Raw genomic sequence first — 19845 nt, forward strand, 5'->3', positions numbered from 1 at the left:
TACCGCTCAGGAAGGAGACACGTTCTGTCTCCTAGAGAGGAATGTACTTTGGTGCGAAAAGTGCAAATCAAAGGACCATGTGAAGATAATGGAGGAAACCGGTACAAAAGTATCTATATCCACAGTAAAACAAGTCCTATATCGACATAGCCTGAAAGGTCGCTCAGCTCCAAAACCGGCATAAAAAAAGCCAGTCTACAGTTTGCAACTGCACATGGGGACAAAAATGTTTTTTGTTGTTGTTGAATTTTACCCCCTTTTTCGTGGTATCCAATTGTTACTAGTTACTATCTTGTCTCATTGCTACAACTCCCGTCCAGGCTCAGGAGAGACGAAGGTCAAAGGTCCTCCGAAACATAACCGAACCAAGCTGCACTGCTTCTTAGCACAGGGCGCATCCAACCCGGAAGCCAGCTGCACCAATGTGTCGGAGGAAACGCCATGCACCTGGCGACCTGGTTGGCGTGCACTGCTTCCGGCCCGCCACATGAGTCGCTGGTACGCGATGAGGCAAGGATATCCCTACCGGCCAAAGCAATGAATGTGTATCATTGGACTTCGCCTCCATATTTTCCGCCATTTTCTTCATACCTGAAAAGTTATGAAGTCACGCCCATTTTCTGAAGAATTGCATTTAGGGCCCTAAAAGCACAGAAATAAATACTTCGTATTTTGGTGGATTTAGTACGCCACCTGGGAAGTTTTGGCATACTAACTATATTCATACTATGCCCAATAAGCATACTATATGCTCAATTCATGTCACAAATAGTACTTTTAGCGCGAGTATGACTATTCGAACCAGCTACGGTTTCCATGCGTTTGATGGCATTACATTTTCTCCGTTCGCGCAATCCTCAAATATCCCTAATATAACAGTGAGTGAACCAGTGTAACACTTAAGTCAAAAAGCAGCAAGTGTACCAAGTTCCATGCTTTCATAAAAAAAATAACATATCACCTTAAATTTGGCAGGTATTACCTGGACTATATAATGATGGTCTCACATTGTTGATGACTTACAATGTAACAGTCTAAAATAGGCATACATGTTTCAGTTTGTCGGCAGTAGCCTACTAAGTGGAGCGAATGGCGGGAATTCAAATTATGGGAGTGGCACATCCCACATCCTGTGATATGGCTTAACCATAAATGGTAAAGTTGCATATAGTGTGACGACGTTATCTTGCAACCTTGAATAAATTTAGGAGATCCGCACTTATCAGCGTGGAAACTTCCAAAACTATTCGCTCAGCTTTGCCACAGTAACCGCCCCTTTCCTTCTAGCTACAAAGTAGCCTCCTCGAAGTGTGTTCATTTTGATAACAAATATCATATCTGACAGGCTGTAACATAATTGTTTATTTTATAAGTCGGTTTCGGCCCGTTTGGAAGTGGGCTATGCCTATACAAGTTGTCGTGCAAGGTCCTGGACCTTGGGGATTCCGTCTAGTTGGTGGGAAAGATTTTGAACAACCCTTGACTATCTCGCGGGTAAGTGTTTCAGAGAATCTGTCACTTTTGTTACAATGTAACTGCATCTGACCTTGTCCGGTGGCGCATATACATACATTTTGCGGTTAAATTCTCATGTACCGAAAAAAAAATCTAATTTGAAGGCGTTTCCTTCACATTTATCTCTACTGATGTTTTTTTTCCCCACATGTTTTTGTTATTGAATCATATAGTGGGTGTTTTGCCAACAGTGCTGTCTGCTGGTTAGAGCGCACGAATAGCCTACATTTATTTATTTGACCTTTATTTAACTAGGCAAGTCAGTTAAAGAAAAAAACTTCTTTTCAATGACGGCCTAGGAACAGTTGGTTAACTGCCTGTTCAGGGGCAGAACGACAAATTTGTACCTTGTCAGCTCGAGGGTTTGAACTTGCAACCATCCGGTTACTATGTTTGTGGATGAATGAAATGTGGTATCAGTCTACTCCGTGACACCCACAGAACATAACTTTAAAGAGTTTACACAAATATTAGCGTTGTAGCTCTTACTTTGACTGTGGGAAATTACCTCACTGTCCAGCCTATTGTGCATATTGGCATTCATATTGCAATGTACAGCCTTAACCTATGGATTGTCTGCTCTGAAACCCACAGAAAAACTGAAGAGCAAGACATCACATCCCTTGAGACTGCAGTGTTTCTCCTAGATTTTCATAGCACTGAACTGCTCTGTCTTCCCCAACCTAAATAATATTTGGGTGGCAGGTAGTCTAGCAGTTAAGGTTGCTGGTTCGAATCCCACATCTGCCACTGTGCCATTGAGCAAGGCACTTAATCCTAATTGATCCTCTAAATCACTCTGTCTGATAAATGACTAAAATTTCAGTATTTGTTCTCAACGCTGGGCACATATGGTTGTCTCAGAAGTACATATTGAGGAAACACTAACCAAATGAATGACAGCTATGCAAACTCTTATCTTTGACCACAAACAATATGGTTAGGTGTGTTCAAGTTTGGGGAGTAACTGATTACAAAACAATTGATTTAATTGTTAATTTACCAGCAAAACATATTGTAATCAGATTATTGATACTTTTGAACATGTTTGATTATTTATTGGATTACTTTTGAATTCTGAAAGGATTTTGCAGAAAAATAAATCATGACACCTGTTTTGTCAATGACATTCAATTCAGTATTGAAAAAATGGCACAAATGTATTTTTTTTTCTGCCTCAGCAAGCAAGTCTGGCCACAAATCAGTCCACTAATGATGACTCACAGGTTGACGTTTATTGAGATGAGTCTTGTTCTTGAGGCAGAACTGGGCGATTTCCACCAGATAGGTCAGTTGGAAAGTCAAAATTGGCTAAATAAAAAAAGCTTTTTGGTATCATTCTAAGGTTAGGCATTAGGGTTAGCAGTGGGGTTAGGTTTAAAAGCAGATTTTATGAATTTGTGGCTGTGTCAGCTAGTGACCACTGCAGAGCTGCCTCCAGAACAAGATTCATGACGAAAAACGCCAAAACCAAACACGTTTGATGGATTATTTTTGTCGTCTTCAAATGCCTCTTATAGGTAAAGTAATGCAAACGTTTGGGTAATACTAAAGTAACATTTATGATTAGTATTTTGGACAGGAAACTAGTAACGGATTACATTTAGAAAATAACCTAACCTACCCAACCATGGGTGTGTTTGTGAAACAGATTCTTGCTATTTCTTAAATTTCTCTTGAATTCTTAGTCACCATGATACTTATCATGTGTTAGAAATTCTGACAACTGCACCCATGTTTACCACATAACAACCTGCCATGGGACAAAGGATCCTTGTCCTCCTGAAATGTCATAGATTAATCCCAGAATACTCCGTTCCAAATTTGATAAGTATGTTGATGCTGATGATTATGATGTACTGTATGTTTCAGGTCACTCATGGCAGTAGGGCTGCACAGGCCAATCTGTGTATCGGGGATCAGATCCTGGCCATAGATGGAGAGCCCACTGAGAACATGTCTCACCTGCAGGCACAGAACAAGGTCAAGGGCTGCTTAGAGGAAATGGTCCTTTCTATTGACAGGTAGGGAGTTGCATGGACAGTGTTGCAGTTTTCCATAGACTCAGACTTAAAAAGCACTGAGTCATGGACCAACTCAGCAAAAGTACAGAATCTTTTACACCTGATGTAGTTATATGTAAGGGATACAGATTTGTGTGGTTCAAATTGTTAAAGGGGGAGGGAGGGTCCACCTTGGATTTGTTTAGGTCTGAGCTTAAATATTGATGTACCAACTTCATGTATGCGTTTTAAGCAATAAGGCATGAGAACCTTTAGCCTTTAGGAAATCAAATCACATTTTATTGGTCACATACACATGATTAGCAGATGTTATTTCTGGTGTAGTGAAATGCTTGGGCTTCTAGCTCCGACAGTGCAGTAATATCTAACAAGTAATGAATCTAACAAATTACACAACATACAGTGCCTTGCGAAAGTATTCGGCCCCCTTGAACTTTGTGACCTTTTGCCACATTTCAGGCTTCAAACATAAAGATATAAAACTGTATTTTTTTGTGAAGAATCAACAACAAGTGGGACACAATCATGAAGTGGAATGACATTTATTGGATAATTCAAACGTTTTTAACAAATCAAAAACTGAAAATTTGGGCGTGCAAAATTATTCAGCCCCCTTAAGTTAATACTTTGTAGTGCCACCTTTTGCTGCGATTACAGCTGTAAGTCGCTTGAGGTATGTCTATCAGTTTTGCACATCGAGAGACTGAAATTTTTTCCCATTCCTCCTTGCAAAAAAGCTCGAGCTCAGTGAGGTTGGATGGAGAGCATTTGTGAACAGCAGTTTTCAGTTCTTTCCACAGATTCTCGATTGGATTCAGGTCTGGACTTTGACTTGGCCATTCTAACACCTGGATATGTTTATTTTTGAACCATTCCATTGTAGATTTTGCTTTATGTTTTGGATCATTGTCTTGTTGGAAGGCAAATCTCCGTCCCAGTCTCAGGTCTTTTGCAGACTCCATCAGGTTCTTCCAGAATGGTCCTGTATTTGGCTCCATCCATCTTCCCATCAATTTTAACCATCTTCCCTGTCCCTGCTGAAGAAAAGCAGGCCCAAACCATGATGCTGCAACCACCATGTTTGACAGTGGGTATGGTGTGTTCAGGGTGATGAGCTGTGTTGCTTTTACACCAAACATAACGTTTTGCATTGTTGCCAAAAAGTTCAATTTTGGTTTCATCTGACCAGAGCACCTTCTTCCACATGTTTGGTGTGTCTCCCAGGTGGCTTGTGGCAAACTTTAAACGACACTTTTTATGGATATCTTTAAGAAATGGCTTTCTTCTTGCCACTCTTCCATAAAGGCCAGATTTGTGCAATATATGACTGATTGTTGTCCTATGGACAGTCTCCCATCTCAGTTGTAGATCTCTGCAGTTCATCCAGAGTGATCATGGGCCTCTTGGCTGCATCTCTGATCAGTCTTCTCCTTGTATGAGCTGAAAGTTTAGAGGGACGGCCAGGTCTTGGTAGATTTGCAGTGGTCTGATACTCCTTCCATTTCAATATTATCTCTTGCACAGTCCTCCTCCGGAACATATCCCAGTCCACGTGATCAGAACAATCCTGAAGTGTGGATTCCGATAGGTCCGACCAGCGTTGAAGAGTTCTTAGCACGGGTACTTCCTGTTTGAGTTTCTGCCTAATGGGAAGGGATGAGCAAGATGAAGTCGTGATGAAATTTGCCGAAAGGAGGGCGTGGAAAGGCCTTGTAAGCATTCGGGAAGTGCTTACAAGAGTCTTAGCAGCACGAGTAGTACAGTCGATCTGTTGATAGAACTTTGGCAGCCTAGTCCTCAAATTTGCTTAGTTAAAATCCCCAGCTACAATAAATGCAGCCTCTTGATATGTGGTTTCCAGTTTGCATAAAGTCCACTAAAGATCTTTTTAGGGCCGTTGTGGTATCTGCTTGAGGAGGGGGTGTAAAACGGCTGTGGCAATGACTGAGGAGAATTCTCTTGGGCGATAATATGGTCAGCATTTGATTGTGAGGTGTTCTAGGTTGGGTGAACAAAATAACTTGAGTTCCTAAAATTGCACCATGAGTCGTTAATCATGAAACACGCCCTTCTGTTTCCCGGAGAGATATTTATTCCTGTCTGCGAGATGCACAGAGAATCCTGCTGGCTTTACCGACTCCGACAGAGTATCCTGAGAGAACTTTGTTTCATGAAAACATGGCATCTTACAGGCCCCGATGTGTCTCTGGAATGAAATTCCTGCTCTAAGCTCATCAACTTTGTTATCCAAAGACTGAACATTAGCGAATAATCTGACGGAAGCGGTAGGTGGTGTGCGCGCCCCCTAAGTCGAACCAGCAGGCCACCTCGAGTGCCTCTCCTCCGCTGGCAATTTTTTTTTTTTTTTTTGGGGGGGGGGTTTGCCTCGGTAATAAGTGAAATTGCTCTGGGAAGAGTGAACAAAGTATCTGCTCCAGGGAAGTCGTATTCCTTGCAGTAATGCTGGTAGGTCTGGTGAGTTACCGCTTCTCTAATATCCAATAGTTCTTCCCGGCTGTATGTAATGACACAACATATCCTGAGCTAATATTGTAAAAAATAGTACATAAAAAAAGAAAATACTGCAAAGATTGCTAGTTGCGATGCTGCCATCTTTATCAGCGCTATCTTCCTGGAGGGAGTCATCACACGATAATTCCCAGGTTCTCATGCCTTTATAGATGGGTTGGTTGTTTACCAACAAATCTGATGCGTGCGCTACTATGGGGCAAATCAGACTGGGTTGGCTTAGATTGTTGACAACATGTTAGTTATTTAGTCTCCCAATGTTTATTGAAAACATACATTTGCACAATGAGCATTGTCTCTCAAATACATCATTAGTCGTTGGTTAGCTAGCTAGCAAATAGCATTGACATGAAATCAGTCAAAACACCTCAAAACAAGACATGCTATAAAGAACAAGATGAAACGTTCTGAAATGAGCCACTGACGATTCCCCACAAATCATTTTCTTGGAATTTTTGCAAGCAATCTGGCCATCCAGAATCACAACATGCTGACATCTGCCCCATGGAAACACACACATCGTTATCGTGATTTGTCAGCTAACCCATCTATTGATTTTATAAAATGGTTGGCAACATAATAAAAAACATGTTTTCATTAGCATTATTTGAATGAGTACATTTGTTTTATTTTATCCTTCCACCAGTTGTTCATTCTATTAATTCCATATTGCAATGCTAAACAAATCATTGGCATGTAGCTAGCTAGTAGATGTTCAATGATGGCAGACAAGAACTTAATTAAAGATTTAAATGTATAAATGGGAAACAACCAGCTGATTGTCAATAAAATATTTATGGAGGATAGCTAAACTAACATTACTTCTCCTTAGCTTTAGTTGGCTAGTTATCAAGCAAACACAATCGCATTAAGCAGCTGAAATGATAGCAAAGTATGTGCCTTTCCTTTTTTTCTTACCTTCATTTCCATTATAATGATCCCGAGATCAGGATCAGAGAAGCTGTCAGTCTCGTCACGTTCGTATGCATGGAGATTGCAAATAAAACTTGAAACATGTTGGATAGGCACACAGCGAGAGGATTATATTAACTCCCCCGCCTGTACCAAACAAAATACTAGGCAAGAAACACGGGGAAATAATGTCGAGATGCTTTTTTTTCTGGGGGAGTTGGAGTTGATTCTTGAAATGTAATTATGGCATCGTGGCATTTTGGAGTTAATTATCGTGAATAACTAACAGCTATCAACGAAACTTAGTTTTATAACATGGCATAACTCTGTGAAGTGCTGCTTTCTCAAAATAGTTATTTAGAAATGGTTGTTGTCCCATCAACACGTTTGAGGACTGCTCCGTACTCATTTTTATTATATTTTGGATATCTCTTCATTGCAAGTCTGAGTATTGTTAGTTGTATGTCTGAATATTGTTTATTGCAAGTCTGAATACTGTGTTTGACTGTCTTTTTAGATCCGAATGTAAAATGTGGTCACCGCTCTCTTCTGAGGAAGGAAAGACCAACTCTTACAAGATGAATCTTGCATCTGAGCCGCAGGTATGTCTGCCTTACATCCTACCTCACTGAAAGATGGCATTAGGAAATTAGGCTTTAAGTTGACTTATGGGTATGTCCCTGTCATTGTTTACTTCTCAACAGATTATTTCCTAGGAGACCATAGTTTTATCAGCCAAGTTCTGATGCAAGACTCAGTTCCTGCTCTACTGAATGGAAAATTGAGACAAGTGTGAATTAATGTAGGAAGCATGTGCTTTGTCAGTCCTCCACAGCTTTCAGGGATGTCACAAACCTAGTGCATTTTGATCACAGAATACATAAAAAAAATGTTTTATGCATTCAAGCTGTTTTAAATGGGGTCTGTTTCCAGAATGTAATGGCCTATGTAATGGCCCACTTTATTTCTCTCTTTATTGACAACCCAGCCACACACCCCTGAGATGTGAGAGTAACGATGTGTGAGTGAATTAGCAAAACATGGCAAATAAAGCACTGGTGTGCTACAAAGCTTTCGGGTAACTCGCCCCTCTAAATAATTTAATTGGATAAGCAGTGTGATGCATTTATTTGTTGTGTGGAGCCACTGCCAGTGTGCCAAATTGCCAGTTTTTTTCTTTGTGAAAATATGCATGAGTGAGCTAGATTTGAAGGTATTTTGTTTTCACTGACTGCGTACGGTAATGGTGTGCTTGCATGTCACCATATTTTGTCTCTTATGATATTGAGGGGTTACCCAAAATAACATTTTGACAATGCTATTCTTTACCTCTAATATCCACAAATTAGTCAAGTAACTGTCATACTATTTTTATCAAGGCATGTGTGTGAGCGATGTCATTGAAAGTTGAGTTATATTTAGAATATACTATTTTTTTCCCTGTACGCGTTACTTTCTGTATCCCTGGCTACAACTTGCAGGAGGTGAAACGCATAGGTTCCGCCCACAACAGGAGCGCCCTGCCATTCGCTGGGTTCGGCCCCAAGGTGGTAACCAATCAGTACAACAACCCTGCCGGACTGTACTCCTCTGAGAATATCAAGGACTTCAACGCGACTGTGGATGGCGTGAAAACCATCGGCACTGCTGCTAATGAGCCCAGCGTGTAAGGATCTATCCCAGCTGGTTATGATAATGTCTTTTGTATTTGTCGCATGCTTCGTAAACGATTGGTGTAGACTAACAGTGAAATGCTTACGTATGGGCTCTTCCCAACAATGCAGAGTGAAAAAAAGAACACCAGCAATAAATACTCAATGAGTAAAGATAACTTGGCTATATACACGGGGTACCAGTACAGAGTCAATGTGCAGGGATACAAGGTAGATATGTAGGTAGGGATAAAGTGACTAGACAACTGGATGGATAATAAACCGTAATGGCAACATATGTAATGAGTCAAAAGAGATTAGTGCGAAAAGGGTCAATGCTGATATTTCAGGGAGCTATTGGTTTTACCCGCTGGGTATTGTGACGTGTCTTACTGTCGCAGAATGTACTGCATTTTCACGTGTTAAATGCTTACGGTATGTGTTATAGTAAGTCTAACTGAACTTCAGCTGTTGTTCAAGGAAACATAGCGATGTGTGAGGCCCCATCGCCATCATCAATTGTTTGTCCTTGATTTGACTATGCTTGTGTACTATTGGACTCATTGTATTGATTGTGGTAAATTGTTTTTCAGCTCAGATCCGTCCGGTATTCTGCCACCAATAGTGGCAGACTCTGAGGTCTACAAAATGCTGCAGGAAAACCAAGAGGCTGATGAGCCTCCTCGACAGTCAGCTTCATTCAAAGTGCTGCAGGAAATTCTGGAGTCAGGTACTTATTCACACACACGCAGCTGATATTTTACACTGAGTGTCCAAAACATTAAGGACACCTTGCTCTTTCCATGACAGACTGACCAGGTGAATCCAGTTGTAAGCTATGATCCCTTATTGATGTCACTTAAATCCACCAATCAGTGTAGATGAAGGGGAGAAGACAGGTTAAATAAGTATTTTTAAGCCTTGAAACACTGGATAGTTTGTGCCATTCAGAGAGGGTGAAGGGGCAAAACAAAATATTTAAGTGCCTTTTAAACAAGGTATGGTAGTAAGTGCCAGGCGCACCGGTTTGCGCCAAGAATTGCAACGCTGGTGGATTTTTCACACCATTTCCGGTGTGTATCAAGCATGGTCCACCACCCACAGGACATCCAGCCAACTTGACATAACTGTGGGATGCATTGTAGTCAACATGGTCCAGCATCCCAGTGTAATGCTTTCGATGCCTTGTAGAGTCCATGCCCAAACAAATTGAGTCTGTTCTGAGGGAAAAGGGGGGAGGTGCAACTGAATATTAAGGTGTCCTTAATGTTTTATACAGTCAGTGTATACAGTGCATTTGGAAAGTATTCAGACTCCTTGACTTTTTCCACATTTGGTTACGTTACAGCCTTATTCTAAAATTGTTTAAATAGTCCCCCCCCCCCCAATCAATCATTGCACAATACCCCATAATGACAAACAAAATAACTGAAATCATATTTACATAAGTATTCAGACCCTTTACTCAGTAAAGCACCTTTGGCAGCGAATATAGCCTCAAGTCTTCTTGGGTATGACGCTACAAGCTTGTCACTCTCTAAATACCTGTGTATCTCCCATTTTCTCTGCAGATCCCCTCAAGCTCTGTCAGGTTGGATGGGGAGCGCCGCTACACAGCTATTTTCAGGTCTTTCCAGAGACGTTTGATCTCGTTCAAGTCCAGGCTCTGGCTGGGCCACTCAAGGACATTCAGAGACTTGTCCTGAAGCCACTCCTGCATTGTATTGGCTGTGTGCTTAGGGTTGTTGTCCTGTTGGAATGTCAACCTTGCCCCAATCTGAGGTCCTGAGCACTTTGGAGCAGGTTTTCAAGGATCTGTTATTATTTTGCTCTGTTCATCCCCATAGCATGATGCTGCCACCACCATGCTGCACCGTAGGCAAAGTATTGGCCAGGTGATGAGCGGTGCCTGGTTTTCCACCAGATGTGACGCTTGGTATTCAGGCCAAAGAGTTCAATCTTGGTTTCATCAGACCAGAGAATCTTCTTTCTTAAAATAGCCTTTGTCATATTTTACAGGGTTTAACAAAATATTTAATGGCAGTGTTGTGGCTGAACAAAACATGATAACGTGTGTCTTCTCTTGATTGCAGATCCTGATAAGACCTCTGGTTTTAAGAGTGTGAAAGCGCCTGCCACAAAAATTGGTTCAACAGTGAGACATGCAGACAAGTTACCAATCTGTGACAAATGTGGATCAGGGATTGTGTAAGTATAACGTCTGATTTGTCAAACAATCGTGATCTCATGATAATGTTGTAAACTTTTCATTTTGCTCACAGTGATTTGACGAGGAGTTCAAAGATAAGCACTCCTACTCTAAGATGCTTTTTGAACACAGGCCCTGGGCTCTACTTTCGGCTGGCGTGGAGCCCGCATAATTGTCAAACACAGGCTCCTTTGCAATTTCGTCCTGTTACAGCCGGCGCTCTTCTAGTTTCAAACGCTAGCGCCAGGATTGGTAATTTACCTGTGTTACATGCTTGCTTGCGCTGTGGTGGCCATATCTGAGGTGTGTCCTTAAAAACGTGCGCCAAAGTGCCAATTTCAGTATGCACTGGTGGGATATTTCAGTCCAACTGAAAGCTGATTTTAGCGGTAACGCAATTAGTTATTGCATGGATGTTGACAGCGGAAGCACGGCCTATCCAGCAGTGATGCATAATGCACATGGAACGAAAGATTTAGTGCCCGTAAACCTCGTATTTAGAAGCATGACTTGTTTAGTCTCCATTTCATTGGATTAAAAAACAAGCAAAGCCTCCTCTCTTCTCAAGAAGGGCTGTTGCCCAATGCATTCGCCAAGACGGTTGATAATGGGTTTGGCTTGTGAGACCCCTTTGAAATAAATCTTAATCATCAAAGCTTTATTAAAAGCTCAAGTTTGGCAGCAACAAAACAGTGAGTGGAATTCCCCGGTAACTCTCCAATTTAGATACATTTGTTATTTTCCTGTAGATGAAGGTAGTAGGCTACACTTACCCTACTTTAATGAAGGCTAGTTCAAGCCAATTTCAATGTTGACTGTCAACACCAAGCAAACACTGGATGATTTTTAAAATTGTTTTATTACTGTTGCGATCACTCGTTAATGTAGCCTATGCTATTTATTAAACTGTAGTATCATCCACAGTGGACTAGGACAAGACTATTCCATGCCCCCAGCAGAATTGGAGTTGACATTTGAAAGGAAACACTTTGAAGTGGAAATGTGAATTGAATGTAATCAAATCAAATTTATTTGTCACGTACACATGGTTAGCAGATGTTAATGCGAGTGTAGCAAAATGATTGTGCTTCTAGTTCCGACAATGCAGTAATAACCAACGAGTAACCTAACAATTCCAAAACTACTACCTTATACACACAAGTGTAAAGGGATAAAGAATATGTACATAAAGATATATGAATGAGTGATGGTACAGAACGGCATAGGGAAGATGCAGTAGATGGTATCGAGTACAGTATATACATATGAGATGAGTAATGTAGGGTTTGTAAACATTATATTAAGTAGCATTGTGTAAAGTGGCTGATATATTTTACATCAGTTCCCATTATTAAAGTGGCTGAGTTGAGTCAGTGTGTTGGCAGCAGCCACTCAATGTTAGTGGTGGCTGTTTTTCAGTCTCTGTCCTTGCTTTGATGCACCTGTACTAACCTCGCCTTCTGGATGATAGCGGGGTGAACAGGCAGTGGCTCGGGTGGTTGTTGTCCTTGATGATCTTAATGGCCTTCCTGTGACATCGGGTGCTGGAGGGCAGGTAGTTTGCCCCCGGTGATGCGTTGTGCAGACCTCACTACCCTCTGGAGAGCCTTACGGTTGTGGGCGGAGCAGTTGTCATACCAGGCGGTGATACAGCCCGACAGGATGCTCTCGATTGTGCATCTGTAGAAGTTTGTGAGTGCTTTTGCGCCTTCTTCACGACGCTGTCTGTGTGGGTGGAGCAATTCAGTTTGTCCGTGATGTGTACGCCGAGGAACTTAAAACTTACTACCCTCTCCACTACTGTCCCATCGATGTGGATGCTGTTTCCTGAAGTCCACAATCATCTCCTTTGTTTTGTTGACGTTGACGTTGAGTGTGAGGTTATTTTCCTGACACCACACTCCGGGGGCCCTCACCTCCTCCCTGTAGGCCGTCTCGTCATTGTTGGTAATCAAGCCTACCACTATAGTGTCGTCCGCAAACTTGATGATTGAGTTGGAGGCGTGCATGGCCACACAGTCGTGGGTGAACAGGGAGTACAGGAGAGGGCTCAGAACGCACCCTTGTGGGGCCCCAGTGTTGAGGATCAGCGGGGTGGAGATGTTGTTACCTACCCTCACCACCTGGTGGTGGCCCGTCAGGAAGTCCAGTACCCAGTTGCACAGGGCGGGGTCGAGACCCAGGGTCTCGAGCTTAATGACAAGTTTGGAGGGTACTATAGTGTTAAATACTGAGCTGTAGTCGATGAACAGCATTCTTACATAGGTATTCCTCTTGTCCAGATGGGTTAGGGCAGTGTGGTTGAGATTGCGTCGTCTGTGGACCTATTTGGGCGGTAAGCAAATTGGAGTGGGTCTAGGGTGTCAGGTAGGGTGGAGGTGATATGGTCCTTGACTAGTCTCTCAAAGCACTTCATGATGACTGAAGTGAGTGCTACGGGGCGGTAGTTGTTTCGCTCAGTTACCTTCGCTTTCTCGGGAACAGGGACAATGATGGCCCTCTTGAAGCATGTGGGAACAGCAGACTGGAATAAGGATTGATTGAATATGTCCGTATACACACCAGCCAGCTGGTCTGCGCATGCTCTGAGGACGCGGCTGGGGATGCCGTCTGGGCCTGCAGCCTTGCGAGGGTTTAGACGTTTAAAAGTTTTACTCACATCGGCTGCAGTGAAGGAGAGTCTGCAGGTTTTGGTTGCGGGCAGTGTCAGTGGCACTGTATTGTCCTCAAAGCGGGCAAAAAAGTTATTTAGTTTGTCTTGGAGCAAGACATCCTGGTCGGTGACGGGGCTGGTTTTCTTTGTAATCCGTGATTGATTGTAGACCCTGCCACGTACCTCTGTCTGAGCCGTTGAATTGTGACTGCTTTGTCTCTATACTGACGCTTAGCTTGCTTGATTGCCTTGCGGAGGGAATAGCTACACTGTTTGTATTCGGTCATGTTTCCGGTCACCTTGCACTGGTTAAAAGCAGTGGTTTGCGCTTTGTTTCACGCAAATGCTGCCATCATCAATCCACGGTTTCTGGTTTGGGAATGTTTTAATCTTTGCTATGGGAACGACATTGTCAATGCACTTTCTAATGAACTCGCTCACCGAATCAGCGTATTCGTCAATGTTGTTGTTGGAAGCAATGTGGAACATATCCCAGTCCACGTGATCGAAGCAGTCTTGAAGCGTGGAATCAGATTGGTCGGACCAGCGTTGAACATACCTGAGCGCGGGAGCTTCTTGTTTTAGTTTCTGTCTGTAGGCAGGGAGCAACAAAATGGAGTCGTGGTCAGCTTTTCCGAAAGGAGGGTGGGTGAGGGCCTTATATGCGTCGCGAAAGTTAGAATAGCAATGATCCATGGTTTTACCAGCCCTGGTTGCGCAATCGATATGCTGATACAATTTAGGGAGTCTTGTTTTCAGATTAGCCTTGTTAAAGTCCCCAGCTACAATGAATGCAGCCTCAGGATATGTGGTTTCCAGTTTGCAAAGAGTCAAATAAAGTTTGTTCAGGGCCATCGATGTGTCTGCTTGGGGGGGAATATATACGGCTGTGATTATAATCGAAGAGAATTCCCTTGGTAGATAATGCGGTCGACATTGTGAGGAATTCTAAGTTAGGTGAACAGAAGGACTTGAGTTCCTGTATGTGGTGTGATCACAACAATGTCTCGTTAATCATAAGGCATACGCCCCCGCCCCTCTTCTTACCAGAAAGATGTTTGTTTCTGTCGGCGCGATGTGTGAAGAAACCAGCTGGCTGCACCGATTCCGTTAGCGTTTCTTGAGTGAGCCATGTTTCCGTGAAGCAAAGAATGTTAGTCTCTGATGTCTCTCTGAAATGATACCCTTGCTCGGATTTCATCAACCTTGTTGTCAAGAGACTGGACATTGGCGAGTAGTATGCTAGGGAGTGGTGCGCAATGTGCCCGTCTCCGGAGCCTGACCAGAAGACCGCTTCGTTTGCCTCTTTTACGACGTCGTTGTTTTGGGTCGCAGGCTGGGATCCATTCCTTTGGCCTGGGTGGAAGGCAGAACACAGGATCTGCTTCGCGAAAGTCATATTCCTGGTTGTACTGATGGTGAGTTGACGTTGCTCTTTTATTCAAGTAGTTCTTCCCAACTGTATGTATAATGAAACCTAAGATTACCTGGGGTACCAATGTAAGAAATAACACGTAAAAAAACAATACTGCATAGTTTCCTAGGAACGCGAAGCAAGGAGGCCATCTCTGTCGGCGCCGGAAGTAGAATGTAGGATATTATAACACAGTAGATCTGGTAGAAGAAAATACAACCATCTTTGAAATGCACCATCACCACCATCTTTGAAATGCAACAGAACTGTGCCACTTCCAGCCATCACTATGGTTGTAATTGTGCTTGTGTCCACAAGATGGCAGCAGTGTATGTGCAAAGTTTCAGACGGATAACTTGAAGTATGAGCGAACTTCATGACATTTAGTGTGAAGTCACCCTGGTATATTTGGGCAAATCATGAAGGAGACATTTGCATCCATATTACGTTTTTCTGCAAGAATATCATCATCTGTATACTTGGACTTTTCAGTATTAGTAGCCATATTATAAGTTCAACATTTGCAAAACAACCAGTTATCATAACTAATTTTTGTCTAAAAGGAAAAGGCTTGCTGTTGCACAAGGTTAGCAGCTACATTTTGCAACAGGTACAGGGTTTACTCCCATAAAGCCCAGCTCATTGACAAACTAGCTAGCTTTGTTTGACCCCGATTGGTGCTTATTTGACAAAGTTAGTCAATCAAGTGAAGACCGCCCGTGTCATCGGCGTGCCATGAAGGCTATGCTCTCTGACCAAATTTGGTGTCCTATAGGATATACTACACCCATAATGATATAGTGAAGTCTGGTTACGTTCTAGGATTTCTGAGGAATACATACAAACGTGATTTGACTGGTTGAAACATATGACAGCCCCCTAAAATGAAATGTCTGTCTTATCGTTTTACTTTTTCCCTACTGGTAATTGTCTCCTTGTGGTTTCTTCTAGAATGTCCCTTCAGGAGTGTTTTGTCATATGTCAATTCAATTGGCTGATATAGAGCCATGCTGTGAGCATGCTGCTAACAGCTGTGTACTTGAGGGGTTGTTAACTCTTGGTTATGAAGTGTTAATTTAAGAGACGCTTAAATGGTGCTTGGACATGCCTTCTGTGTGACCTTCAAGGTGGATAGGGTGACAAGATTAGGTGTTTTGTCCATCATGATCCAAGAAGGTGGAATGGTGTTAGTCACTGTGGTAGGGAAAAACTGCATCTCTGTTTCAATTTGCCTTACTATTTTGAGGTAAAAAAGGACATGCTTCTATGAACACGTTAATGTCTTTTATACCATTTGTGTGTCTTACATTTAGATATAACACCGAACCCAAACCGGCTGTGCGCGTCGTACATAAATTTATTTTGTCCTCCCACACCAAAAGCAATCACGACACGCAGGTTAACATATCAAAACCAACTCTGAACCAATTACTTTTATTTGGGGACAGGTTGAAAAGCATTAAACATGTAGTCAATTTAGCTAGCTAGCCAGTTGAAAAGCGTGCCCAAAGTAAACTCCCTGCTACTCAGGCCCAGCAGTTAGGATATGCATATAATTAGAAGATTTGGATATAAAACACTAAAGTTCTAAAACTGTTAAAATTATGTCTGTGAGTATAACAGAACTTATTTGGCAGACGAAACCCTGAGGACAAACCATCCAGGAATCTTTATTTTTTGAGGCGACTGTTTTCAATTTGTTTTCTATGGGAATCTAGATTTCTGAGGCATCTGGTTGCAGTTCCTAGGGCTTCCACTAGATGTCAAAAGTCTTTAGAAATTGGTTGATGTTTTTCTTTTGAGTAATGAAGAAGTAGGGCTGTTCAGAATCAGTGTAGAGTCTAGTGCACTGTTGTGTTTGGGGCACGTTCGACCTAGCACGCACTCCACTTTAATTTTATCCGCTATTGAACACGGTTTATTCCATCTTAAATTCTATCAATTATTTACATTTTAAAATACCTACAGTTGTATTAGGAAAGTTGTTTTGAAATGTTTGGACCAAGATTACAGATAACTTGTTAGATAACATGTAGTCATGTTGGGCGAGTTGATGAGATGGCACGTGAGCACCTGCTTCTATAAACCAATGAGGAGATGGGAGAGGCAGGACTTGCAGCGTGTTCTGCGTCATGAACAGAACTGACTTCTATTTTAGCCCTTGACAACGCAGACGCTCGTTGGCGCGCACTAGCAGTGTGGGTGCAATAATTGAATCTAAATTTCTAAATTTATTTTGCGACGCGAGCGGTGTAGTCAGCCACTTCATACCCTCTTCAGAATGTATACCTCCTTATTAGCTATGCTAATGACTTGCATGGGCATTAACTGCATTAAAACTGGGTGGTTCGAGCCCTGAATGCTGATTGGCTGACAGCCGTGGTATATCAGACAGTATACCACGGGTATGACATTGCTTTTTACTGCTCTAATTACCTTGGTAACCAGTTTATAATAGCAATAAGGCACCTCAGGGGTTTGTGCTATATGGCCAATATACCACAACTAAGGGTTGTATCCAGGCACTCCGTGTTGCGTCTTGCCTAAGAACTGTCCTTAGCTGTGGTATATTGGCAATATACCACACCCTCTCGTGCCTTATTGCTTAATTATAAAACTTTGTTACATGGGGTATTATGCTGCCTTCTCATAATGCTTTATGAAAGTTAGATATTTAGGAGTGTCTACGTCATACTTTTATAGTGCATGCTCATGAAGCATTATAACTGCGTAAATAATGCATTATGAAGAGGATTTTCATAAGTTTTCTACATTTTTTTTAACCTAACCATTTAGTATGTGATCTCTTCTTTCCCATACACAGGGGGATGGTAGTCAAGTTACGGGACAAGCTCCGTCACCCCGAGTGCTACACCTGCACAGATTGTGACCTCAACCTGAAACAGAAGGGACATTTTTTCGTGGAGGACCAGATCTACTGCGAGAAACACGCACGTGAGCGAGTGACTCCACCCGAAGGCTATGATGTGGTCACTGTCTTTCCCAAGTAGAGCTGCTCATTGAACACTGCCTCAAACTGCACATGACCTATTAGTGTCTCCAAGATGCCATGAAAACCATCCCAAGACATTCCAGCATTTTTAAAGATGGCACATTTAAGCATTAAAGCACGAGGGGGTGTGGTATATGGCCAATCTACCATGGCTAAGAGCTGGTCTTGGGCACGATGCAACGCGGCCATATTGGACATATACCACATACCATCGTGCCTTATTGCTATTATAAACGGGTTACCAATGTAATTAGAGCAGTAAAAAGACATATTTTGTCATATCCGTGGTATACGGTCTGATATACCACGGCTGTCAGCCAATCAGCATTCATGGATCAAACCACCTAGACTATAAAATGCTATATTGTAAAATGCTATTTTTTATTATCCCTGGACACTGTTACTTCCAGGCATGCAATGTTAACGACGTTTGCTATTCGTCAAATAATAATTTGCACATGTTATACATTTAGGAACCAAAAATATGAATTGGTGTGGCATGCATTGTTTAGTATGAATTCAAGGAATCGAAAACATTTGCATTTTAATCAGTGGGTTAATACAGTAGGTTTTCTCAAACAGGCTGTGACCAAGGATATTTCAAGGAACATACAGCAGCTACTGACTGTTCTTGGATTTGACTCATTCATAGTGGTTTGATCCAGGCTTCTGGTAGCTGTGCTTCTGGGTGGATTTTCTGAATCATAAACAAAACTGTTAATGTTTTGCTGAGCGCCATCTTTTCATAGTGAAAATGTTGCATTGGTCTTCCAAATTACTTTGCACCTATCAATGTTATTATGACTGAATAAATATTTTTTCTCAATACATGACCATTTGTTTAGTTCATCAAGTGTGCTTAAATGTTGGGTTTTTAGAACTTTTCATTATTGGTCAAATATTAGCTTATTTGATATGTACACTGCTCATCTTAATTTCAACAATATTTTGGGGACAATTTATTTATAAAGCTGGGGAAAAAACTACATTTTAGAACTACTTGTTTCTGTTTTTATTACATTTCCTAAAACTTGATGACTTTTATTATGAAAACACACATTGCATTGATAACAGTAACAGTTTGGCCACTTGGTTAAGTCACTTATAACATCAGGTTACAGGACATTCATTCTGTCATGTAAGCATGGTGATAGTCACAACAGGTTTGTGCCTTTGTCTTGTGGGTTTTATAACAAACAATAATGATGGATGGGATACAGGAATTAGTTCAACCATTTATCTGAACGCGCTCATCTCAACACCTACAACCCCCATGATGCTCTGCGGCATAACCTCAATACACCACATATCCCATCCTACTTCAACACCCACACCAGTAGATCTCCACTTTTTAGAGCTGAAAGACGATGGCCAGATCTTACCCATGATGTTGCACAACGATTTTAAGTCAAGACATTGTTTTAGTCAAAGTATCATATATTTGGACTTTAAGTTACATCTGAACTGCCCACTTCATGCAAATCCGTGTGAATGTGGTGTCTTTTCCTATGATATGACATGTAATTTTTAAAGAATGTATACATTTTCAACCCAGATTTCATTTCAGGGCTGGATTTTATTTGAATGTTATCACCCCTCAGCATGGTATTGTTTATTAATGCACAAATATCATACACCCAAGACATGGTAACCTCTCACCACTACAATAACAGTAGAGGGTAGCAGTTTTTGGGGTGTGTGATATTTCTAATTTTCTCACTCATTATTCACGATTCATTCAGGATTATCTGTGATCATGGAGGTATCTACATTAATGTAGAAGTGTTTAGAAACATTTTATTCTTATTTACAATAAAAGTGACTCCAGAATGACACAATACATTATTTACCATTCATTCCTTTGGGCACAAAATAATCTGAAACACAACCAAAACAAACAGCAAATGCAACCAACAAATTTGTA

At 41.7% G+C, this 19845-nt stretch overlaps 1 protein-coding gene across 1 annotated transcript; it reads left to right on the forward strand.

Moving 5' to 3' along the window:
- The first annotated feature begins 1221 nt into the window (after positions 1 to 1221).
- On the forward strand, positions 1222 to 18754 carry LOC135512477 (PDZ and LIM domain protein 1-like). Its single transcript, XM_064934545.1, has 7 exons — positions 1222 to 1494; positions 3388 to 3539; positions 7498 to 7582; positions 8462 to 8646; positions 9226 to 9362; positions 10726 to 10840; positions 17733 to 18754. The coding sequence occupies exons 1-7, from the start codon at positions 1402 to 1404 to the stop codon at positions 17917 to 17919; spliced, it is 954 nt and encodes a 317-aa protein (XP_064790617.1). The 5' UTR covers positions 1222 to 1401; the 3' UTR covers positions 17920 to 18754.
- The last annotated feature ends 1091 nt before the right edge of the window (positions 18755 to 19845 follow it).

Source organism: Oncorhynchus masou, chromosome 24 (genome assembly GCF_036934945.1).
Source record: "Oncorhynchus masou masou isolate Uvic2021 chromosome 24, UVic_Omas_1.1, whole genome shotgun sequence".
In the NCBI taxonomy this organism is placed as follows: domain Eukaryota; kingdom Metazoa; phylum Chordata; class Actinopteri; order Salmoniformes; family Salmonidae; genus Oncorhynchus; species Oncorhynchus masou.